At 44.0% G+C, this 24,489-nt stretch overlaps 3 protein-coding genes across 8 annotated transcripts; 2 read left to right on the top strand and 1 right to left on the bottom strand.

Moving 5' to 3' along the window:
- Nucleotides 1-302: 302 nt before the first annotated feature.
- LOC114801195 (uncharacterized) lies at nt 303-4,218 on the bottom strand. Of its 2 annotated transcripts, XM_028999212.1 has the most exons (4): nt 3,529-4,218; nt 3,268-3,441; nt 1,507-1,662; nt 303-1,332 (listed from the first exon to the last, which is right to left on the bottom strand). In XM_028999212.1, the coding sequence occupies exons 3-4, from the start codon at nt 1,652-1,654 to the stop codon at nt 341-343; spliced, it is 1,140 nt and encodes a 379-aa protein (XP_028855045.1). In that variant the 5' UTR covers nt 1,655-1,662; nt 3,268-3,441; nt 3,529-4,218; the 3' UTR covers nt 303-340. The 2 variants fall into 2 exon arrangements, with proteins under 2 accessions (XP_028855045.1, XP_028855044.1); XM_028999211.1 differs by having other exon boundaries at nt 3,268-4,218.
- Nucleotides 4,219-4,413: 195 nt separating this feature from the next.
- znf362a (zinc finger protein 362a) lies at nt 4,414-22,291 on the top strand. Of its 4 annotated transcripts, XR_003751393.1 has the most exons (12): nt 4,414-4,692; nt 8,908-8,971; nt 13,772-14,015; nt 14,199-14,324; nt 14,404-14,725; nt 15,081-15,305; nt 15,388-15,466; nt 17,380-17,538; nt 17,925-19,906; nt 20,482-20,513; nt 21,625-21,683; nt 22,060-22,291. XR_003751393.1 is itself a non-coding variant. In XM_028997844.1 (9 exons), exons 1-9 carry the CDS (start codon nt 4,637-4,639, stop codon nt 18,039-18,041), a joined length of 1,392 nt encoding a protein of 463 aa, XP_028853677.1. In that variant the 5' UTR covers nt 4,414-4,636; the 3' UTR covers nt 18,042-20,428. The 4 variants fall into 4 exon arrangements, 3 of the variants coding, with proteins under 3 accessions (XP_028853677.1, XP_028853679.1, XP_028853678.1); XM_028997844.1 differs by lacking the exons at nt 20,482-20,513; nt 21,625-21,683; nt 22,060-22,291 and having other exon boundaries at nt 17,925-20,428; XM_028997846.1 differs by lacking the exons at nt 4,414-4,692; nt 20,482-20,513; nt 21,625-21,683; nt 22,060-22,291 and adding an exon at nt 4,750-4,921 and having other exon boundaries at nt 17,925-18,075.
- Nucleotides 20,701-24,172, top strand: LOC114800453 (alpha-1,3-galactosyltransferase 2-like). Of its 2 annotated transcripts, none has more exons than XM_028997847.1 (6): nt 20,701-20,776; nt 21,625-21,683; nt 22,358-22,441; nt 22,604-22,699; nt 22,834-22,971; nt 23,063-24,172. In XM_028997847.1, the coding sequence occupies exons 2-6, from the start codon at nt 21,679-21,681 to the stop codon at nt 23,751-23,753; spliced, it is 1,014 nt and encodes a 337-aa protein (XP_028853680.1). In that variant the 5' UTR covers nt 20,701-20,776; nt 21,625-21,678; the 3' UTR covers nt 23,754-24,172. The 2 variants fall into 2 exon arrangements, with proteins under 2 accessions (XP_028853680.1, XP_028853681.1); XM_028997848.1 differs by lacking the exon at nt 20,701-20,776 and adding an exon at nt 21,300-21,366.
- Nucleotides 24,173-24,489: the final 317 nt, after the last annotated feature.

Below are 24,489 nucleotides of genomic sequence, written 5' to 3'. Positions count from 1 at the left end.
TGTGTTAGACAAGGATACGCCAACATAATTACAAATACGCTGCCACTCCGCTGATAGAAGGGTTAGTCTTGGTGAATTATTTTAATTAATCTAATTTAATAGATCCTTTCTTGTCTTTTAAATATCACATTGCACACTTGACGCATTTCAGCAGAAACAACACTTTGATGTTGTCCTTGTAAGTGACAGGGTGGACAGTCCAAGGTTGAGCTTTAATATCTGTTTTTTTTTTTTTATCACAGACGCTGACAGACAGTTTATCCAGCTGCCTTTATTTATGTTAATAATTCGCCTTGAACCGCCACACACACACACACACACACACACAGTATTTCCTCTGTCATGTTGACACTGCTGCATATTTGCTTTGTGACATGGGTAGCAGGACTTTGAGACAACACAACACCAGAATCTCTATGTGTTTGATCAGTAAGACATTAACACTGAGGACCAAAGGGAAGAGACAGACCAGAATCCCACAGAGCAGCCCTGCAGTGGCTCGTCCTCCCGGGCTGGGATTTCCCCCCGTCAACAGGCTGCTCCGCATCCAGTACTGATGCTGATGCTGCTGCTGCTCCGGGGGAACTTTACATCTCATTTGGGTTTGTGGCCTCTTGACCTGCTTTGCTGATTCGCACCTGTCGCCTAATGTGAACAGGTGGGGCGAAAGCATGTTTCCATGGGGACCCGGGACATTCCCAGTCAGCGCTGCAGTGTGAAGGTGGCGCTTGGGGGACCAGTCAACGCTGGCGTCAGGCGACATGGGCCTAGTTGGGTTGGTGGCCACGCATGTCACCAGGGTGTTCCTTGCATTACCATGCAGGGTGTGCCGGTGATTCAGCCAGACTCGCAGCAGCGCCAGGCTCCCGGTCAGTCCCAGCAGGTTGGCTGCGGCAGGTAAGCCCCAGCAGGGCTCGCTGAAGGCGGGCAGGGTAGCAGTGAGCAGGCTGGGGAGGCACAGATAGAGCGAGCCATTTCTCTCCAGGCAGGCCTCCACCAGGACCTCGTCCAACCTCCAGTCATCCCTGGCACGAAGGCCGTAGATGCACCACACCGCCAGACAGCAGAAGAGGCAGCAGACGTGGAGTGCGGAGCTACCCCACTCCTCCTCGTTCCCTCGTTCGCCCTCCTCTTCATCCACCCTATCCGTTCTGTGGGAAAAGGGCCACTGTAAACAGAACGACATCTCCACAGTGACCAGAGGTGTGGTCAGCAGCAGCATGGACCCGTAGGTCTGGGTGAGGAAAAGGAGGAAGCATAGGGCGAGTGCATCTGCAGATATGAAAAACTGCACCAGCCATGGCTCAGCCAACCAGAGGAAGGCCAGGAACACTAAAACATAACAAAACGAGCCAAAGTCAAATTCCCGTGCAGAACATGGCAGTCAAACAGTCACATTCACGACACGCTGTGTTCTGACTCAAACAAACAAACAAAGCCCTGGGGTGAGAGGTGGCGGCGCGCAAACGCGCGCATTTAATTCAAAACATGCGGCAGTCGGCTTACGTGTGACCGCCAGGTCGGTGAAGAGCAGCAGGCATCCGCAGCAGAAACTGACCGAGCTGAGCGAGCCTCGGAGTGCAGGCAGGCAGAGCGCGCTGAACATGGCCTTGCACAGGCAGAGCGCGATGGCCGACTCCAGCTGTCCACCCATCGCTGCCGCTGAGGGACAGAGCGGCAGGACATTACTTGACGACTCAACCATTTCACATGTTTTCTTGGCAACTTCCTTGCTTTGTATTGCGTCTGCCTATATGTGCGTCCATGGCTGTAATCCCATACATACAGTATCTGTGACTGAATTAAGAAATGCAGTAAATTCTACTCGAGTACGGGGTGTCTGCGATCGATCCAGTCTTCACAACCTAGACTGCAGGGGCTACACTGATTTTTAAAACCTTTAACACACACGTTATCTCTGACATTGACATCATTTGTAGACATCACATAATTCCATTAGGTGTTCCACAAGGCTTAGTATTTGGGCCAGTTTTACTTACGATTTTAATCAAAAGCATCATAAATGTTGACTGAGTAATTTAACACTTATTATATTAGTTAAGCTCATTTTACAGAAACAAATAGCTTTCACTTCACTTCAAATCTCCTGGACCAAGGTCCACAGACGGAAACCTGAAACCTAAAGTAAACAGTCCCTGTAACTCCGCTCTTTAGAAACAGCGCGCTGCTATACTGCCAATATGTCTCCCAATATGATAAACTGTTGCAAATTAGGCAGGCTGTCTGTGATCAGAAGAACAACACATTTCTCCTGAAATAGTTACCTTATAGCCTAACAGAGAGATGAACGGTTTGGACAAATTCTGACAAAAGATGGCTGAATATAAAGACTCTAAATGATGAGACTGTAAATGTGAGTGTTCAAGGAGAGGACATAATGTGCTTTTTTAAAGTCACATCTAATCACAAACATTCCCAAACAAGGCAGAACAACATAGAAAATTTATCACACAGGAATGTCCTAAAATAAAACTTTAGAATAAGGCTACAGTTAAAAATTCCACAAGATGGGTACATCAGGGTACTGAATTGCTGGGAGAATAGCACATCAGTACCCTGATGTACCCCAGAGTATAATGTTGCCCAGAGGTCAACACCCAGGACTCAATAAAATTGACTTTATTGATTACATTTTGAGATATGGAATGTAAGCAAAGTAATTTATGTAGGTAGAATATTGATAATACGAACTATGAAATACTAGATTATAAATGTGCCGCACCAAAACGTATTTAGATTTGTATAAAGCCGAACAATACATATAAAATATTTGCTGTGGAGAATGGACTTTGAACCATCTAAAGAACGTGGTTGTTGTTGCTGAGGTTGATGCATGAACCGGTTTCCCCACGTGCTATCTTAAATATGCGTCCACTGATCTCACCTTAAAAACAAAAACCAGGGGTGGTAGTAGCCGATGAACCAGAAGACCCGGGTTCAAGTCCCGCTTACTACCACGTGTCCCTGAGCAAGACACTTAACCCTAAATTGCTCCGGGGGGACTGTCCCTGTTACTACTGATTTTAAGTCGTTCTGGATAAGGGCGTCTGATAAATGCTGTAAATGTAAAATCCCTCAATAATCCATCCATATATTCAGACTTCACGACTAGTTCCCAGAGCAACCACTTCCATGAATGAATCCTCCCTGTGCGATAATTGTCACCGAGTCGTAACAGCGGCACAGACCGCTTAATAATAAGAAATATTATTATAAGAACTGAATTCTAGAAGCCCAGCGACTTACCCGTTCACGTGCGAAGCCCTCCGATCATGCTTCCTACCCTCGCCCCGCACCACTCTGCTTTGGGGACGTGTCCCAGCGCCGCTCTCACCTGCGGATGTGTTTGCGCGTGTCTGTCGGGAGGGCGTGGCTGTGTGCGTGGAAACTGGTCCGGCCGCCTTGCCTTCGTGTCCCCGGCTGCTGGGGATGCGTCGCGTCGCAGCGGCCGACGCAAAGTTTATTGTGGAATAGAGCGTTCATGCTGGGGGACGTTTAATTAGTTACCTTGCCGCTGGGCCACTGTTGCCAGGTCTTTGCAACACGTTCAGCCAAAAACGTTATTCCTGAAAAATAAATCTCTGCCTTAAAAAAAAAAATCACCTTAAATAATAGCTATAGCCAACTTGAGTTCCTAAGGGCATCAGCCCAGTACTACAGCTTAATTTTCTTCCTGTTTAGGTCAATCTGATTCAGCTCCATGCTGCCTTTATTAATGAACAATGTGCAAATGTAAATGTGCCAAATGTAAAGTGTAATATATATCAGAATGTATGTAATAATGATTTATTAGAACATCATTGGCACAACGTATACCGATTTTTGGTTAAGAAGTGGGCTGAATATTACTTTTACAATTGCTTTCAGGGTTTCAAGTGACAGCCAAAGTTGGTTTAAGGCATCTGGTGAACATGCATTTCTTATATAGCCCATATCCACATCCTGTATGCCTCAATTGATTTTGACAGACCTTACAGGTTGTTGCAAAACCACTAAGTTCCATCCACATGCGTGTTTTAATTCACGCAGAGTTGAACCCGCCGACCTGGCAACCTGGCACTTGGCTCGGGCGTCGCGGGAAATGTAGGAAATGCTGCCATCTACCGGCGACACGCATGGAGCGCAGAGAAACGACACAGCAGCTCACCGGCTTCTAAGCTTGCTCCATCGATTTATGAAACGCTTTCAGACACAAAAAATCGCAATGACCACAGTAAAAAAAAAAACACAAATAACTAAACATAAAAAATATAAACCCCGGGAAGTGGCTGCTTATTAATATGCACAATTCCTTCCTACAATCGCCCATCTACTTCTAGAGGAGTGTGTACATATTGTTCTGCTCTTGGATAAATACGTACGACGAGACGTTATTAAAAATAGATTAAAATGCGTGAGGGTCCTACGACGCTTCCCGGGAATTAACAGTTGAATTCGGTGTTTTATATCCCCCCGCTGACGGCGCCGAGAAAACCGGGCGGTCGCGGGGTGGCGTTCCGTCGTTATAACGCGTCTCGCCCCCGCTCTCTGCCCCAACGCGGCGTCGCCTCGGCGGCGATCGGCGGGGACCGGAGCGACGTTGCCACGGGCCGCCGCCACCGCCGAGCGTCCCGGGATGCGATTCTGCGCGACGCGAGCCGCACCGCGGCCTTTATTCGCGGCGGCCGAGAGGTTTGCACTTTTCATCTGGGCCGTTTTGGGTTTGATATTTTGCTCGGTCGGACGCGTCGCCGAGGCGGGCTACTCAGCTTGCAGCACCCAGAAGTGAACAGCAGGCGACCCGGAAGGTCTGAACTCGAGACTGAAAGCGAGCAGAAAGAACATCCTAACCTTTTATTTAAAAAAATCTCTCTCTATATATATATATATATTATATTATAGGCTGCCGCCGAGCCGCTGGGTACGTACGCGTTTTCCTTATTTCTCCACATAATGACGACATATGTGTGTGTGCATATATATATATATATTGTGCATCGCAAGCAACCGGGCGCGATGTGTCTCTCATGCCACAAAAAAAAAAAGTTCAATAAAAAAAAAAAAAAAAAACGGGTTCTGCCCGCGCGTAAAAAAAAAGGGCGACATCGGCGACGCGGGGACACCGATCGCGTCCCCGTCGCGGTGCAGTTGTTTTTTTTTTTTTTTTGCGCGGCGTGATTGTTGAAGGAAGTGTCTGGCGTGTGTTTTTTTTTTCTTTTCCTCCCTCCTGTGAACCGGGCTATTCAAACCTGCGAATCTTAAGTAAACAATCGTCCCCACGCCGATGGCGCGTTTGCGTGTGGCGCAAGCTTTCCAGAGGACCCCCCCCAAAAAATAAAAAAAATAAAACCGGGGGTCGGGGGATCTGCAGAATATGGCGTCGCGTCCTTTTAAAAAATAAGACGGGCTGCCATTTTTGTTTCCCTTTTGTCTGATTTTTTTTTTTTTAATAAAACCGTCTGAGAATGTGGGAGAGGCCGCCGCGGCGCCCGGGGAGCGGACTTTCCTGCGCCGCCACGACCCACGCTGAAATTCTCCCCGCAGAATTTACCAGCTGCGGCGGATAAAACTTGGAAGGGGTCGCGGGGGGGAAGTTAATCAACTTTTTTTTTAATTCCAGCTCTGCCCCAGATACGCGCTTTCGTCGGCCGCGCATAAGACGCTGTTTTCGCATCTGAAATGTTCAAATTTCTCATTTTTTTTTATATATATATAAAAAATGCACAGGGACATTGCTTTCTGGATGCTTGTTATGCGTGTATGCAGATTTGCAAACCCTTTTGTTTCAGCTTTTATTTCTTTTATTGTTGAGAAATTGTCTAATGTCAAATGTATTAATATATTAGTTACTGTATGTTAGTGCATATTTATTAGTGGATATGCAACTTGGTTTTGAACATGCATGGATACAGTACAGGCCAGAAGTTTGGACACAGCTTCTCATTCAATGTGTTTTCTTTATTTTCATGACCATTTACGTTGGTAGATTCTCACTGAAGGCATCAAAACTATGAATGAACACATGTGGAGTTATGTACTTAACAAAAAAAGGTGAAATAACTGAAAGCGTGTTTTATATTCTAGTTTCTTTGCTCTGATTACTGCTTTGAACACTCTTGCTTTGCATTCTCTCGATGAGCTTCAAGAGGTCGTCACCTGAAATACTTTTCCAACAGTCTTGAAGGAGTTCCCAGAGGTGTTTAGCACTTGTCGGCCCCTTTACCTTCACTCTGCGGTCCAGCTCACCCCAAACCATCTCGATTGGGTTCAGGTCCGGTGACTGTGGAGGCCAGGTCTCTACGTTTTGTTAAGAACATAACTCCACATAAAAAAGTGAAGTGATTGTGATACACAGCAGCAGTGCACACAGTGAAATGTGTCCTCTGACAGGCGCCCGGGGAACAGTGTGTGGGGACGGTGCTTTGCTCAGTGGTAACTTGGTGGATTGGGATTCAAACCAGCAACCTTCTGATTTTGGGGCCGCTTCCTTAACCGCTAGGCCACCACTGCCCCGAATGAACATGTGTTCATTCATAGGTTTGATTCCTTCAGTGAGAATCTATCAATACAAATGGAAATAAAGAAAACACATTGAATGAGTATCTGTGTCCAGACTTTTGGACCGTACTGTATATAGCACTTGGAAAATTATGGTTTGCATCAAAAGTAGACATTTTATTATTAATTTTTTTTTATGCTGTGATAGGTATGCTAGAAATAGAGCAGAAATATGACTTAATATTTATTTCTGTGTTTCTTCCATACAGCGCCTTCTCAGACCTCTGAACCCAACTGTATGTATGTTAAAAACGCAGTTGGGAGGTTATTGAATAGTTTCATATTTCATTTAAGCTATCCGGGTGGCATGCATTATCTATGCAGCTGTAAGGACTTTATATTATGGCGAGATAACAAACGAGCATCGTTGTCATGCTGTAAGCCTGTACACTGAGCATACAGAATCTTCCCAGCTACTTTGATTTATGTATCAATGCCTTTGTGGCGCGTGATTTCCAGAATTTGCTGCCCGTTCTGTCGCAGCAGCAGAATCCCACCCCTGATTGGAAACCTTTTTTCCTGCAGACGGATCACTTTCATGCCCAATGAATGACTTTTTGTGATATTGCGCCCTCAATGTTTTAACAGCGCTGGCTGTTCTGAAGCCTGCGCGAATGGGGGCTGCGGAGCGCAGAACGTTTGCATGAGCCAGAGAAAATAAAGATGATATGTCCAGGCATACAAATGGAAACCTCAAGAAATGTTTCCTTAATGATTCCCAGGGGTCTCGATTTCACTTTTTTGTGCTGCTAGTAGAAGAAATATCGGCCAGTATATCCTTGCGATTCCACAAATAGATACGTTATCTTTAGTCAATGAAAACTAACTCCGGGGGAACACAGCACTGGCAAGACTTGCCAAAATGGATCGGAATACCTGAACTTAAAGGTGAAATAGGTCTGGGTGATGTGCTACGCAAATTATATCACACTGTCATTTTTATTTGTTAGTGTCATCCTCAATTATGGCAATAAAAAGAACATAGACATCAAATCAATGTCTCTATAGACGAACATTTGAGGCATTTGGCAGACACCCTCATCCAGAGCGACTGCAGTGTACTATACAGTATATATGTAATAAAATAATATTTTTTGCAGAAGTGATTAGCATGACTGCATGCTGAATAGTATCCTTATTGGATTTATTACATCCATCACTCAGTGGCACTCCAACAGAACGCAGATTCAATCATCTAGCGTGGAACCTCCACCCCCCCAAATAAGTGGGACAAGATGCACAATTAATATCCTTCATATTGATGATACTTAGTTCTTTCTGGACACGCTGTAATATCTGCCTGTAATGGCACCATTTGTGGCATTCTGCTGTATACAACTATACAGGATGCGTGACATATGAGCGTACGCATCAGCCTTCCTTGATCAGACACAGGAAACAAGTGATGCAAGGTTACCCACATTAGACGGTTGACAGTCCTGTACGTATGAAACAAGTGACATGGATGAAGATCAAATCACATTTAAAGGGGTACGCTACACCCCGTAACGCCACAAATATAAATATTGCTGACACCTTCGCTTTATTACATACAATACAATACAATAACTAATTGGAAAAAAGATTTTAAATGGGTGTCTGGACTGTCATTGCTCAGGTTAAACTTTAAAAAATAAAAGGTGGTCAGGTCGCAGTAGCTGTCTTTTTTTTTTTTTTATACTCTTTCTTTCATTTCTGATAATGCCAAACATGTTTAGTTTAGCAAAATAGTGTAATTAATGCAGTGATCCACATCATTAACTGTTTTCTGTAATGCCTCATATTCTAGAACGCTTGCTTGTGCATTCAAGTGAAAGAGTGCGGACTATTTCTTTTTTTTTTTTTTTACTAAATGCCCATGCCCATGCATGGGGGGTGGTTTGAACAGATCCTGATGAAAGCACTGAGAGAGAGACTAAACTAGTCCTCCAGGGGTTTCCCGTCTTGGCGAAATATTATGGCTTTTTAAAGAAGTCTCTCCACTTACAGAAGTCTACGTGACGTTCTTCTCCAGCATCCCAGCAGAGATTCTCTGACTTGAGAGGAACTGGCAGACAGCTGCAGCCTATGTGGAGATATCTGGCAGTAGCTTACTGCTTTCCGAGATACGGGAGAGCTTCTGATTTCGTCAAACAATAGATGAAAAGTTTATTGATATGATGGTTTTTGTGTGGGCTGTGTTTAGAAACAACCTATTTCTCCCATGCAGAAATGCCGGTGTTGCACCACACAAAAATATCTGCTCTAAATCTCAGATATAGGCAGAATAAGAATGTGTTCATGTTTATTTATTCTCTTACTTAATAAGATGAATTTATGGTGTAAAATAAACATATCTGTTTCTTGCAGAATGGCAGAACCTCGCTTTAATAACCCATATTTTTGGCCACCACCACCCACCATGCCAGGCCAGGTAAGGATAAATTAAATGTTTCATCAAAGAGCTAACAAACGCTTATGTGCCCTCCCTGGGTTTCCTCTGGGTTCTCCAGCTTCCTCCCACCGTCCAATGTGCACTAGGTGGGTTGGCAACTCTAAATTGACCGTACATTTGAGTGTGTGTGTGTGTGTGTGTGTGTGTGCCCTGCGGTGGACTGGCGTCCCGGCCTGGGTGAGTCCCCGCCATGTGCCCAGTGTCCCAGGATGGACTCTGGCAGCTACGACCCTGAATAGCACAAAGTGGTTATGGAAAGTGTGTGAGTGAGTGAAACTGAACCTAACATAGATCAGGCATGGTCTTCCTGGCATGTGTGTGTCAGAGCTGCTTTGGTGCAGAAAACAGTGACATCTAACTTGTGAAAAACTGCATGAGAAGTCTGGAGTAGAGTCTTGACCTTTAGCCAAATGGTTTAGACCTTAAATGGTTTAACAATGTCCTGATGCTACCAGCACGTGTGTGAAATATTGTTGGAGTTCTCGTTATGTCCCATTTGTGGAACAGTTTCCTGGCTATAGAGGGCAAGTCTAATGAGGCACAGATGGGAAATGAATCAACACGAAGTGGCAACGCTCTCTGGTGGCCGCAGGGCATCACAACGATTACCTGCAACAAAACGGATGCTGATTCGCTCATTTAGGCCGTGCACCATACGGTTTCAGAGTCACAGACAAATTTCTCCAAATCCAAAATATTATTGTGAGATCTTTGCAGCAGTCGAAATGCGGTCCCATCATGTCAATCATTTAGTCCGAGGTGGAAATCTGTGACGATGTAAGCCAGTCATTTTCAAACATATTTATTATTATTTTTAAGTATTTTAGTGGATGAGCTATATAAAACAATGAAAAGGATTGTGGGAAAGACTCACAAACTCATCTAAAAAGTGACCTTGCTAGAGCCACAGTATTTAAAAACCATAGCCTGGGCTGTCACTAGCTTGTGACAAATCTCTTGCCTTTAGTTGTTAGAGCACAACTAAAGATGTGAGACTGTATCTTCCAATGGATGCATGTAGAATTCGATTTTGGGGGGCATTTTGCGGATATTTTGCGGCATTTTGTATGTCGAACAGTGGTGGACAAAGCTGCATACTTGAGTTAAAGCAGAGATACACAAGGTAAGATTTTACTCCAGTATAAGTAAAAGTCCTTCCTTTAAAATTGGGCTTGAGTAAAAGTACAAAAGTACAGCGCATCCGGAAAGTGTTCAGAGCACATTACTTTGTTACAGCATTATTAAAAAATGGATTAAATGCATATTTCCTCAGAATTCTACATGCAACACCCCATAACGACAATATGAAAACATATTTACTTGAGATGTTTGGGGAAAATTTATAACAAAAAAAAATAAAAAATCACATGTACATAAGTATTCACAGCATTTGCTCAATACTTTGTCGATGCAGACTTCAAGTCTTTTTGAAATTGGTCTGAGAGTCCTTTAGGTGCCTTTTGGCAAACTTCACATTTGCCAGGTGCCTTTGGCTAAGGAGTGGCTGGCCTTGCTTGATTGGTGCATAGATGATTGCCCTCAAAGGTCTACAGTTCTTTTGACTTCATGCTCAGCTTGTGCTCTGACATGAACTGTCTACTGTGGGAGGTTACATAGACAGGTCTGTTCCTTTCCAAATCAGGTCCACTGAACTTAAAAAATTAAGCTGCAGAAACATCTCAAGGATGATCAGCAGAAAAAGAAGGCACCTGAGCTCAATTTTAGGCTTCATCGCAAAGGCTTTGAATACTTATGCACATGTGCTTTCTCAGTGTTTTTATTTTTAATAAACTTTTTTGCATGTAGAAGTCTGAGAAAAAATAATTTAATTAATTTTGGAATAAGGCTGTAATAAAACAAAGTGTGGAGAAGGTGATGTGAATACTTTCTGGATGCACTGTATTTGCCTTCAAATGTACTTAAGTAACAAAAGTAATAGTATTGATTTATTGTGTTCTAATGATCTATTATTCATTTTGTAATAGCGCTCTTAATCAACATAATTTAGTTGAGAAGACCGTAATCTTTTGCTCAACAATCTTAACAGAATGTCTATTAATCTATTGTACATATAGGCAATATTGACATGTAAATGATGAACTAATCTGGTTAACATAAAGCTTTTTATTTGAAGCACATTTCTAATGAAAGGTAACTTGCTGAAAATGTGTCGGTGCTTAAAGTGCTTAACTGAGCTGAAATTAAAAAAAAAAAAATGAAATAAAATATAGATCTAAAGTGTTTCAGACTGGACACTGTGAGTGTCGTCTTTTGAAATATTGTAGGCAACGTTAAACTTGATAATCATCTCAGCCTAATGGTCTGTTTGCTGCTGTCTGTTGCTGAAAGGCAGCACTTGGCCAGTACATTTATCGCTGCTTGTAATGTGTTTATAGATGCATTTGTACCATTTTACTCGGGCTCAGGCTCGTACAGTAAATGAGCGGGCAGGCGATGTGTTTTAATTAGGGAAAAAATGGATGCTGCAGGGATGAAAAAGTACTGTGATCAACAAATGGATACTTGTTAGATTTAAAATATAAAAATATATATAAAACTGGATCGTTTTACATGTGACCAGGTCATTGGGCACTATTTTTGAACTGGTCCTACATGGAGCGCGATGTGCTAAGATTGGGGTTTATTTGCTAGTGTAAGGTCAAAGTAAATAAAGGAACAACACTTGCATGATGCATGGGACGTAGTGACAGGCACGGTTTAAACCATCCAGAATGAGGAAGTAGCCTGCATGAGAGCTGTCAGTGATTGGACGATTTAAACAGAGAGAAAAAAATTGCACATCAACTAAATGGTTAGTTAATGTTCTTCAAGATACAAATAAGATGTTCAAGTTTCAAGAGATTTATTGTCAGTAGAACATTATATACAGTATAGAGTGTCTTGAAATACTATTTCACACAGACCCCCCATAGTGCTATCACAAAAGAAATATTATACATTACATGCCGAGTTACTTTACTTTACTTTATTTTGCAGACGCTTTTATCCAAAGCGACTTACAGGAGGAAGACACCAGCAATTCTCATTCGATTTCTATAGATTTTGAGTTTACAAAAACTAAGAGCCCTTACAAGGCGTAACTTGTCAGCAAAGAGCATGCTCGGAGATTGTTAAGTGCTAAACAAAGAAAAAATAGATATATTTGAAATATACTTGAACTAGTCCACTGGATTAATGCACAGCCACTTTGAAGTGTATTGTATGATACTCTCCTTGTTTAGTGTACAGAAAGTTAAGTAGTTTTCTTAGTCTATAGGTATTTAAGCTTTAGTTTAAACCCCGTGCATTAGTCCAGTGGACTAGTTCAAGTATATGGGATATTTCAAACAAGACACACAAGACAAACATGTGCAAAATGAGGAGATTTACAGTGAAATGTCAGAAGGTGCTTAAGGCTGGAAGTGTATTGTTGTCGAGTTTATCAGTTTTTTGGTGCATTGAGAGCTCTGACTGCTTGGGGGGAGAAGCTCTGGCAGTTACAGTTCTGATGCTGAGGGAGAACAGGGCATATGAGGGATGGTGACAGTCCATGACAATGTTGCGAGCTCGACGAATGAGGTTGTGGAGCTGAGGGTGATAGGTGGAAGTGGAACCCTGATGATGCGCTCTGCTGTCGTCACTATCCACTGCAGGGCCTTCTGCTCAGCGACCATACCAGACAGTGATATAGCAGCAGAGAACACTCTCAATGGTCCCCCGGTAGAACGATGGGAGGAGTGAGGTTGGCCTTCCTGGTCTTTGTGACATTGAGAGTCAGATTGTTGCTCTGGCACCAATCCACCAGATGTTTTATCTCCTCTCTGTATGCAGACTCATCGTTGTTGGTCATGAGCCCCACTACTGTTGTATCATCTGTGAACTTGATGGTGTGGTTCGAACTGGACTGTGGACAGGGTGAGAGTGGAGAGCTTATTGGACGTTGGGCGAAGGGGTCATCTTCTTCAGTGACTCCCTGATCTCTGCCTGAAAAACTGTGCAAAAAAAGTCATTGAGCTCATCTGGGAAGATGAAGAAGGCCTGAAGTGTTGGCTTGTACCCCGTGATGGTCTGGATCCTCCTGCCACATGCGCCGTGTGTCCTTTTGAAGACGCGAAGTGGCTGTTGATTTTCTCTGCCTCCTTAATTGTCCGTGACAGGTTGGCTCGGGCTGCAGAAAAGCCTCTTTGTCTTTGGACTGGAAGGCAGAGTCCCTGATTTTGACCAGTTTGAGCAGCTTAGCAGAGATCCAGGGTTTTGTGGCTTGGTTGGGTGATGACGGTCTTGGAGACGGTGACATCCTCAACACACTAGCTGATGTAGCTGGTGACTGAAGTTGTGTACCCTCAGTGGTCATAGGTGGCTGGATCTCTAAACATCTTCCAGTCTGTGCAGTCCAAACAGTTTTGGAAGGCAGAGGTGGTCCCCTGGGCTCTCTGATGGCTGGTCTGAAGTGCTTGATGATGGGTCGGTAGGCTGGGGTGAGAAGTATGGCGACTTCTTCTGATTGTCCGAGGTGACAACCAATCATTTCTTTCTTTATTTTTATCTGTTAATGTAGATCTTGAGGACCTTAGTGAACAAGCCCCATACCCCATGTGTAGCACATAGTTCCTGTTTGAAATTATTGGCCTTTTTTAGAACATTTGGGTGTCAAGGAACATTTCCAAAATGTAATTTCAACATGCATCCATTAGGTGGAGACAAATCATTTCTAAAGCCTGGTTTTCAGTCAAGCGTCTCAGATTCTGTCCTGACTGCAGTTGTTCTTCTCACTTACAGCTAGACAACCTGGTACTGATCAACAAGATCAAGGAGCAGCTAATGGCCGAGAAAATCAGACCTCCACATCTGCCACCCACCTCAGGCTCATCCCAGCAGCCATTGCTGGTGCCGCCCTCTGCCACAGAGGGCCAGCATGTGATGGCTGGCCCAAAACTGCAGCAGATGACAGGCCTTCATTCCCACAGCCCCTCACAGCCCGATGTTGCCCTGCACGCCAGGCCAGCCTCCAGCATGGTGGCAGGTACAAGGGCAACATTTTCATATCAACACTGTTGTTTGGCGGCAAAATATGTGCACTTTACACAACAAGAATGGGGGCAGGCTAAAAATAGGCACATGCATTCCGTTAAAACCCCAACATGATGACCTTGTTCACCTTATACTGCAGCCTGAGCTTTTACCTTTCTTTATGGATTTCCGATAGGTCGTATTCTTGGTGATGTGAACTTGAATCTGGATGATAAATCTGCTTTAAAAGCCAGAGGACTGTGGGAAGACTGGCATTTGCGTCAAATTATAGACCAGCCTTCTAGAGCGAATCACTTGTCAGGTAAGCACAGCCACCATCGCGGGGTGCACAAGGAACGTTCTGTCCACGCTCATCCCGTGTGATTTCCATGTCTCATCAGGTTTGGCTTTGTCTCGAGCGGGCAGCCACTCTTCTTCAGAGGCAGTCACCCCTGCCACACCCACCTTGAGCAGCCAGAGCCGGCTGGGCGGAGCTCCTTCCCAAAACATACTCTCAGGGTTGACCAGTGGCCAGGGCATGGAGGCACTCAAATGTGGCGGAGGCCTTGCGGGACTGCTCGGACCCCCACCCAAGCTGGAGCGCGGTCGTAAAAAGATCAAAGCGGAGAACCCGACTGGCCCTCTGTTGGTAGTGCCCTACCCCATCTTAGCCTCAGGGACAGATCAACCAACCCTCACTGCCAAAGAGGGCAAAATGTACAGGTGAGAAAATAAAGTCCTGAGCATTTTCTCAATGCAAACGGACTAAAAAGGATGAAAAAAAAAAAGATTTAGAACAATTAGAAACAAGAAAATGATCTACATCTGCCTGTGATAAGTTATGGTATGTTGAATTCACATTAATTTAACACTAAGCAGGGTGCTGATCAGAGATCATCCCAGGTCATTGGCCGCACGGCAGCACCAGCCCACCACAGATGCCCTATATAATAATGTTTACTGTGGGCTTAGTTGACGACTGGTATTCAGAAAGCTTCACTGCCATTTTACACTTTCCATCAGTTTGGGTTTAATGGAGGAAAGGGATCTTGACTGAGTTTCTGCTATTTCTCCACAGATGTAAAGTGTGCCCATTGACATTCTTTTCCAAGTCGGACATGCAGATCCACTCCAAGTCCCACACAGAGGCCAAGCCGCACAAATGTCCTCACTGTTCCAAGTCTTTTGCCAACGCTTCATATCTGGCCCAGCATTTACGCATCCACCTGGGAATCAAACCTTACCACTGCTCCTACTGTGAGAAGTCCTTCCGTCAGCTGTCCCACCTGCAGCAGCACACCAGGTGACAAAGCCGCACCACCTTGTCTTTGCTCTGTTTGGCGCATGGGCCACGCTAAAAAACGCTCATTCCCCTGCCATTGCAGAATTCACACTGGTGACCGACCCTACAAATGTGCCCACCCCAGCTGTGAAAAGGCCTTCACACAGCTCTCCAATCTGCAAGTAAGACCTGCTTTCATCCCACCACACATTTTTCAAAACGGAACCATGTAACTGTAGTGGCAGCTTCACCATCACCGCTAAATTGAATCTAATTTTTTTTAAAGTACATTTAAGCAAATTACCTTAGGTCAAAAATGATATCAGCGACCGGCACTGGGACCTGGGAGAAGCTGCAAGCAGCCAAGCTGCTACTGTGCTACAGGATGTGTCTCAATTCAGTGGACCGGATGCTTTAGAGGATGTATTTGAAGGCCGGGTGTGAAGTCCCAGTTGGGAGGCTCCTTCAAATGCAGCCCACACATGCGTCCCTTTTAAGACCTTTTCCAACTTATTCCATTGTTCATGTAGTGTATTTCATCAGAATATGGCTGCAGTCACAAAGAAAAAATAGGCTGAGGAAAACCTCCAGGTTAAGACTAATTGTAATGTGGGTGTAATGAGGGTGGTAGTAGCCCAGTGGGTAACACACTCGCCTATGAACCAGACCCAGGTTCAAACCCCACTTACTACCATTGTGTCCCTGAGCAAGACACTTAACCCTGAGTGTCTCCAGGGGGACTGTCCCTGTAACTACTGATCGTAAGTCGCTCTGGATAAGGGCGTCTGGTAAATGCTGTAAATGTAAGTGCAAACTAGGACATGAGCTGACGACACGCCTCAAGGGCGTAGACACTTCCCAATTCCTAAAACTCTAGTGAGGCCCCTGGTTCAACTCGCTTTGTGATGGAGCAATACTGTCGTTCAGCGAACACTCAAATCGCTCCATACAAGTCATATTCTGCACACCTGAGAGAGTTTTACATATCCAGAGCGACGTATGTTCTGTAGTTACAGGGACAGTCCCCCAGGAGACACTCAGGGTTAAGTGCCTTGCTCAGGGACACAATCACAGTGAGTGGGGTTTGAACCCGGGTTTTCTCGTTCGTAGCTGAGTTTCTTGCCAACTAGATAAGAGCTTTACTGCCAAAATGGAGCCGTCAGTATGAGGGCTATTGTTGCACCATCCTCCTTGCCTGCTTGCCATATGGAAATCATAGTGCAGCCTTTTGGTTTGACTAAAGAGCCGTATTAGTGGAACGTTGCACCCTCAGCTGCAGAACCTCTGCACGGGAACCAAGCAAAATTGGGTGTGAATTCCCATCTTAAGCACTTGTCATCTGAGCCGATCAGGTCAGGTGTCGTTGGAGGCGTCAATTATTCAGATAATAAATGTAATATGGAAGGTTAATCTGACTGAAGGTTCACCTGCTGGATAAATTATGTATCATAACGCTGGTAGTAGCCTAGTGGGTAACACACTCGCCTATGAACCAGAAGACCCGGGTTCAAATCCCGCTTACTACCATTGTGTCCCTGAGCAAGACACTTAACCCAAAGTTGCTCCAGGGGGGACTGTCCCTTGTAACTACTGATTGTAAGTCGCTCTGGATAATGGTGTCTGATAAATGCCGTAAAATGTAAATGTAGGTCACTGTGTAGATATTCTGTAGATGTTGTCTGATAATGATTGGTGAACTTTGTACTGTGTGTAGAACTCATATATTGTATTCAGCGGAAAGTCATGGCCCAGGTTCGTTTGTCTTATAAGCAACATACGAGGCAGGCCACACAAAACAGTGCCGTGGCCTTCTGAGAAAACTCTAATGGGCAGTATTCATTAGGGAAATACAAATGTGACTCTTTTGTGTTGCAAATCCATTTTTGCATAGTGAGCGAGTGGTGTGTGGCTTGCTTTTGCTGCTTGGTCCACATTGGTCCAGGTGAATGTGCAATCTTTATACTGGGGATGAAGAAACCGCTGTTAATTTTTTTTCACGTCAAGTATCATTTTATCGAAAAAAGTAGCATAAAATGTCATGCAGTCACACTTCAGTAAAAAGTGTTTCTAAGTGTGTTTTTTTCTTTCTTTTCAGTCTCATCAAAGGCAGCATAACAAAGACAAGCCATACAAGTGTCCCAACTGCTATCGCGCCTACTCAGACTCCACCTCTTTGCAGATCCACCTGTCTGCACACGCCATTAAAAACGCTAAGGCCTACTGTTGCAGCATGTGTGGCAGGGCGTACACCTCAGTAAGTACCGCACTTCGTCTGGGGGGGGTGTAAGGATTTACGGGCATAGTGGTGGTGGGGGTTCATTGTGTCACTTCCTGCAAACTGCCTTTAAACCTATTCTGCCGGGTTCTTAGATTTCACAATCTTGAAATTTAAATAACTGAAGAAAAGTGAATTACATTTCTTAACAAAGTACATTCATGCTCTAATAATGCAAGTGTCAAAAAAGTGCCCAATACAGAGTGAACATTAAGTGTAAACTCAATAAAATATTAAATTGGGTTTTCTGATTGGCTTATGATGCCATTAAAAAATGGATTGTGCTTGTGAATTCCAGTTGCTCCTTGCAGAACCATTTTCAGGTGAAGAAGCTTCCTAACATTGTCGTCTTTGTATATCTTCAGGAGACCTACCTTATGAAGCACATGTCCAAACACACAGTAGTAGAGCACTTAGTGAGCCCTCACTCTCCTCAGAGGACAGAGACCCCCAGCATTCCCATTAGGATCTCCCTGATCTGATGGCTCCATTCCCACAACAACTCAGCCCTCACTGCTCGCTACACCCACACATTTTGACCTCCTGTAAGGTCAGCGCTTTATTTTTGTGCAATCAAATGATGTCTTGTGCTTGTGTGTCGTATTATTTTTTTCTTTCTTTCTTTCTTTCTTTCTTACACTTTAGAAATGTGTAGTATTATTTTGTCCTAAAAAGGAAACTTGGTAAATGGGAGGGAATATTGCATCCAAAGATGGTTTTGCAGCACTTTCAAGCCAGTCATCCTGGCTATAAAAGTTCTTCGAATTTTACTTGTTGCTCCTGGCAGCTAACTGCTGAGCGCCACACTGTTTCAGTATTATTTTCAGATATTTTTAACAATCTTCCAAAGATTTCCTAAAACGTATATGTGGTAACTATAGATAAAAATATATATGTAGTTACTATATAGAAATGCTATATGTAATTAGTTTTGCTTTTTTTTCAGTTAGACTGGAATTTTTAAAATGAATCATTCATTGCATTTATATTATAATATGAAACCTATATGTTGTTAACATCTGAAAGTGCTCCTGGATGCTCTTTGACAGGACATAAATTCTTCATGACTGTAGGGATTAGCATAAATGAATTTGCTTAATGAAAGATATTCAGGAAAGCAGACAAATTGTGCAGAATCACAATGATGTATGTAATGTAATGATGTAATCACAACTGTATGTGTGCTTACATACCTTTGAAACATTTGTGGGCAAGTTACTGCAGGTTGTATGGGTTCCAGAACACTGTGGAATTTCATTTCAGTTTTTCAGCACACCTAACAAAGCAGCTGTTTTTGGAAACTTGTTAAATGATGAAGAAGTGCATTGTATTTCCATCTTTTCAAGATTTTGCTCCACAGGACAATTGGCTTTGAGATTTCAACCAATTCAGTCGCATTTATTGCCTTAGTCACATAACTTGGTTCTCAAATTGTCCCTATGATCTTGAAAAGATTTTCTCAGAGAACTGAAGCGATGTTCTGTACTGGCTATTAGATATTACCTGTGACCTCAGCCAAATTGTTCAGGAAGTAGACACAATGGGATTGCCTAGCGCTGTTAAAAATTGGAAACCCAACACCCAAAGTCCTAAGTTCACTGGTCACCCAGCAAGTTCTGACGCTTCTCCTCTCACACGGCAGCCCGATAGCCAAAGCTACACAGAGATATCGCCATGATTCAGCAGTTAATCGCATACGAAAGAATGCGCCCGTTTCCAGGTGTATTGTGACGGTCATAGAACCGTTTTAACTTTTTAAGAGGACAAAATGAAGTAAAAGGTGGAACACATAAAGCTGGTAATTGGGCATTGATGTTCGGCTTCCCACCACCGGATGGACTAACATATATAATTATAAGGTAAAAGGTGTGTGACACGCACCCCGCCCCCTGTCTCCGGTTACCCCTCTGCAATTAGATGCCCTGCTAATGAGCTGACGGTAACAACAACATGGCCGCCATCTGCCCAAGCATTTTCAGCGGCGGCGTCTGTGTGATTTTTCTCTTTGTCTTGCGTCACCTTTTTAAGTCCACAAAGTTGGGCGTGGCCACAGAAAAGGGACGTTCCATAGTTGTGCTGCTGATTTCGATCAGCCGACAAAAGGAACAGGTTTTGCAAATGCTGAACCGCATGTTTGGTACTTGGACCCTTAGCGTAATCTGGAAGTCCACATGTGACTGTAACTGCATCCCTGTCTCGTGACTGAGCTTCCTTCTTCCCTCCTGCGGCCGCCAGCTCTGCCGCGGTAGCACGGTGGTGGGGGTGTGGTGCCACCCACAGTCTGAGAGGGGGCACCCACCGACCTCTGGCTTTATTCACCTGGAGATTTATTCATCTGCCTCTTCAAGTTAGTCTTTTTTTTTTTTTTTTTTAAAAAACAACATGTCGATTTATATTACACATTTATATAGTCCTTGTTTTGGGTGTCTCATTTAATCTGTATAGAAATGTATGTGAAAAAAAAAAATACCCCATTGTATCATACTCTTCTTAACCGTGTCTATGTATTATTAACTTTCTGTTCATTTTTATACACATTCGAGCCTTAAGCCTGTATGTTTATTATTGTTGTATCATTGTATTTTATATCATTGTACTTTTTGTTTTACTCCGTACTGTATGCATTTTGATAGCATGAATATACTGTAAATAATCTCTAAAGTACTTAACTGTTAACGCCTTTTTCTATATAAAATGATTCTATTAGGTCTAGTTATTATTATACAGATCCTTTGTCTTGCATTGTGGTATCTTATAAATCGTTGGCTGCTTTATGCACAGTCAAAGAAAGCAAATTCGTGTGAATATTTTTTTTAATGAGCAAAGCTAATAATAACAGTGATTAACAATAAAGCCAACAAAAGGTATAGTACATTTTCTGTGGTTTTATTATTATTATTATTAATTTATTTTTTGCAACAGGTCATGGCTGTTATGCATGTTGGTCTCTTTAGGTTTGTATTTTATACACACACACACACACACATATATACATACATTTTTTTATAAGTAAGAGACAGAAACGTGATCGAATGTTATTAGCTTCTGCTTTTTGAGGGAACTCTACACACCTGCCCCCCCCCCCCCCAAACACACACACACACACACACACCTCCATACCTGAGACGCAGGGACACACCCAGGTTTGCTTTGGCTGCTTTTTGTCTGGCAAATAGCTCGGGAGGAAGAGGATCGTGTTCACACGCTTTTGAAAACTGTAAGTCCGCATTTCGGCTTGGTTCGGTTCGTATCGAGTTCACGGTGCGCGGCGCGGGGTTCGACACGAGAACGACGTTTCGGATCGTTTCATTTAGGCTGCGCGGCGGGATTCGAGAAGGCTGCGAGATCGCGGAACGAGGAACAACAGGTCGATATAAACCACGCCGACCGACTTCGCGCACAGATAATAACTCGCAAATTATGGGAAGTAGTTGTACCTGGAAAAAAAAAACGTACAAAAGTGGATTTTTGTAAAAGTTCGTTCAATTTCCTGCCAGAAGTAAAAACAAATAGATCAAACAAAAGGATCAATACTTTTTTCAGTTTTGTTTTTAACCATTTCTTCATCTGCGCGTTTCCGCGACGTCCCGCCTCGCCTGTATAAATGCAAGCGGACGCGCGCGCGCGCGCTCCCTCCCCATCCAGACTCGGCGGTGCCGTGAACGCGCGACGCGCGCCACCGCCGCCACCTTGTCCGCCCTCCCTCCCCCTTTTTTAAGGTAAACGTGTCTCACGGCGGGAGTATTTTCTCTCTTTGACCGAACACGCAGCCGGCGTGGCGCAGTAACCAAACTGAAGGAATTGACGGTCAGAAACGCGCGACTTTTTTTTTTTTTTTATCACGTGACGCCGCGCTTTTAAACCTGACCAGCTTCGTTGTAATAATTGAAGCTGCATTCATTTAATTATCTAAATAATATAGCCTGGGTGTATTTACTGCCGTATCAAAATGCCAGTTCCCCCAAATTATTTGTATATTTTAGATTTATATATAATATATAATTTTTGTTCGCCACTTTTATTCATTGTTCGTATTAAAAAGTGAACATGTTGCTTGTTTGGCAGCCTCTCGGATGCAGGAGGAGCTGGACACGGCGCGGAACCAGCCGTTTCTCGGGGATGAGGTGAGGTTTCTCCGGAACAGGTCGACTGGCACCTGCCAGAGACATTTACATTATATTTACAGCATTTATCAGACGCCCTTATCCAGAGCGACTTACAATCAGTAGTTACAGGGACAGTCCCCCCCTGGAGACACTCGGGGTTAAGTGTCTTGCTCAGGGACACAATGGTAGTAGGTGGGATTCGAACCTGGGTCTTCTGGTTCATAGGCGAGTGTGTTACCCACTAGGCTACTACCACCCGCATAATTAGCGAGTTATCGTCTGTACACGAAGTTTTTTTTTTTTTTTTTGGTCGCCTGGGCATAATTAAGTCGCCGCTGGAGAGACACACACCTCCATACCTGAGACGCAGGGACTTTTTTTTTTTTTTTTTTAGCTCTGGCGGAAGAGGATCGTGTTGATTTCGGCTCAAATCGGTGGTTGCGTCGTTCGATACGACTTCAGTTCATTTCGGCCGCGGGGCAGGATCCGAGATGGCTGAGAAATCGGCGGTTCGAACGGGGGCAGGAACGAGGCGAACCGCGCCGGCGGATCCCAGACCTCCACGTTGCGAGGCAGCGGCGACTTAATTATGCCCAGGCGACCAAAAAAAAAAAAAAAAAACTTCGTGCACAGACGATAACTCGCCGATTATGCGGGGAAAATCTGAGTTCTCATTCTTACTTTCTTTTTAGGCAAATATACAATCGCAAATCCGCCCTGGCCCTCTTCACTTCTATGTTGATTTTCTTGGCCTATCACATCCCATATACCATAAGGTAAGCGTACTTTTTTATCATTATTAAAAAAAAAATGCAAATAATTGTTGATAAACAATTTTTACTTTGTTGAAATGAATTTGTCAGACACCAACACTGGCCAGAATGAATCTTGAGAAATACTCCATACTCAAGTGACACTTATCCTCCTTTTCATCTCAGATTTCTGGAAGGTCTTATTCCCATGGACAAATGCCAGGTGTCTTATCTCGAGCATCTTAAGATGGCAAATGGCGTGGATAAGTCGCTTAATTTTTGGTACGTCAGTGCGCTCTCTCGCTGTAGATGCGTCATTCAAATTTAAATATCGATCATCAAGGGATGGGTAAGGGATGGAGAATTATGACCCCAAACAATTATTATTTGAACTCTTTAATACGAACATTAACTAGGGCAAGAAGCGACGTTCAGACTTGCACCTACTGGGGCGCCCCGATAATGTGGGATGGAATGTTTGACCCAGATGTGTATGATGATGAGCACATGAAGAGGAACACGTCTGTGGCGCTGACCGTCTTTGCTGTGGGAAGGTGAGAAGAGCGTGTTGTGTTTCTAGAACAGTCGTGTGTGTGTTGCGACGCCCGTTCATCACGCGTTTTATCTTTTTTTTTTCCACCTTAGATATATAGACGCCTACCTGAAGGACTTCCTCCACTCTGCTGAAGTCTTCTTCATGCTGAGCGTCCCAGTGACTTATTACGTGTTCACGGACGTCCCAGCGAAGGTCCCTGACATGCGTGTGGGTCCCAGGCGAAAGCTGAAGGTCATTCATGTGAAGCGGCACACCAGATGGCAGGACATCTCAATGATGCGCATGAAGGCCATAGCCGAGGCCATCGAGTCAGAAATCAGACACAGACACAAGTACGTCTTCTGCATGGATGTGGACCAAATATTTGTTGGACCTTTCGGTACCGAGGCCCTGGGGGACTCCGTAGCGCTGCTGCACGCTCACTTCTACCACAGCCCGAAGATTCAGCTCACTTACGACCACAACCCAAACTCCGAGGCGTACATGAGGGACGGTGACTTCTACTACCACGCCGCAGTTTTTGGTGGGTCATGGGAAAAAGTGAAGGCAACGACAGAAGCGTGTTACAGATCAATCATGAAGGACAAGGAGAACAACGTGGAGGCTCTGTGGCACGACGAGAGCCACCTCAACAAGCACCTCTTTCTGCACAAGCCCAGCAAAATACTTTCGCCGGAGTACTGCTGGGACACCGGCATCGGGTATCGCATGGACATTCACGTGCCGCGCCTGCTGTGGGCGGAGAAGCACTACAAGAGTCTCAGGGCGCCGGTGAACTAATCGGGCCGTTGGGCGCGGTAGAAAAAGTGAACGCACCGGCTCGTGGTCTGACAGGCCCGCTCGTTGGGCCGCGTGATGCGCCGAGCTTCGTGTTGGGAGCGAATCGGCGGCGGTTTTCTGTTCGACGGCTTCTACTGTCTGAACAGTATGTTTTGAAGGTATTTCTGATTAGTCCCCCTGGCACATTTGCATTTTTGCGATTTAAAAACGTTGTGTGATAGACTTGGGTTTTATGGACATCTGGCCAGTTTGCATTTCAGTCCAGTCCTGCTGTGTATGTGTGTGTTTTTTTTTTTTTTGTTTTTTTTTTATATTATTATATAAAAAAAAAAAAGATAAATGAAGTATTTACTTGAATGACCGTTTTTTGAGAAACATCTAATTTCTGTGTGTTTTACAAATAAAAATATTTTTGCATATTTTGAATCACTTTCTTTGGTTCTAGCTTTAGAACTTTATATTCTAAAAAGAAATACACTCTCATGCTGTTCTGGTTCTTGATAAGACCAAGGCTGTAGACTGTGAAGACTGCGGTAACCAAAAAAAAAAGGGAAACGTATAGTCAAATGTGACTGAAAATAGGGGGGGTGCGGGTGTGAAAAACCTCTAAACTTGCTGAACAGGAAACATCTCAAATGGTCTGTACGACACCAATCCTGTCATCATGAATAGCCTGTAGGAACATGCTTTTTTTTTTGTGCGCAGAAAACGTACGGTACATTTTGTTTGCTTTATT

The sequence above is a fragment of the Denticeps clupeoides genome, chromosome 12 (assembly GCF_900700375.1).
Source record: "Denticeps clupeoides chromosome 12, fDenClu1.1, whole genome shotgun sequence".
NCBI lineage: Eukaryota > Metazoa > Chordata > Actinopteri > Clupeiformes > Denticipitidae > Denticeps > Denticeps clupeoides.
Note: the sequence above shows the minus strand (reverse complement) of the source record. Positions and strands in the feature narration are given on the sequence as shown.

Bases quoted from the DNA above. Each gene is read 5' to 3' on its own strand.
- LOC114801195 (XM_028999211.1), bottom strand. From the start codon at position 1,654: ATGGGTGGACAGCTGGAGTCGGCCATCGCGCTCTGCCTGTGCAAGGCC. The intron at 1,333-1,506 runs GTAAGCCGACTG...GTTATGTTTTAG, and splicing joins CACCGACCTGGCGGTCACAC to TGTTCCTGGCCTTCCTCTGG.
- znf362a (XM_028997844.1), top strand. From the start codon at position 4,637: ATGCGATTCTGCGCGACGCGAGCCGCACCGCGGCCTTTATTCGCGGCG. The intron at 14,016-14,198 runs GTACAAGGGCAA...GATTTCCGATAG, and splicing joins AGCCTCCAGCATGGTGGCAG to GTCGTATTCTTGGTGATGTG. The intron at 14,726-15,080 runs GTGAGAAAATAA...ATTTCTCCACAG, and splicing joins AAAGAGGGCAAAATGTACAG to ATGTAAAGTGTGCCCATTGA.
- LOC114800453 (XM_028997847.1), top strand. The intron at 22,700-22,833 runs GTACGTCAGTGC...AACATTAACTAG, and splicing joins GATAAGTCGCTTAATTTTTG to GGCAAGAAGCGACGTTCAGA. The intron at 22,972-23,062 runs GTGAGAAGAGCG...TTTCCACCTTAG, and splicing joins ACCGTCTTTGCTGTGGGAAG to ATATATAGACGCCTACCTGA.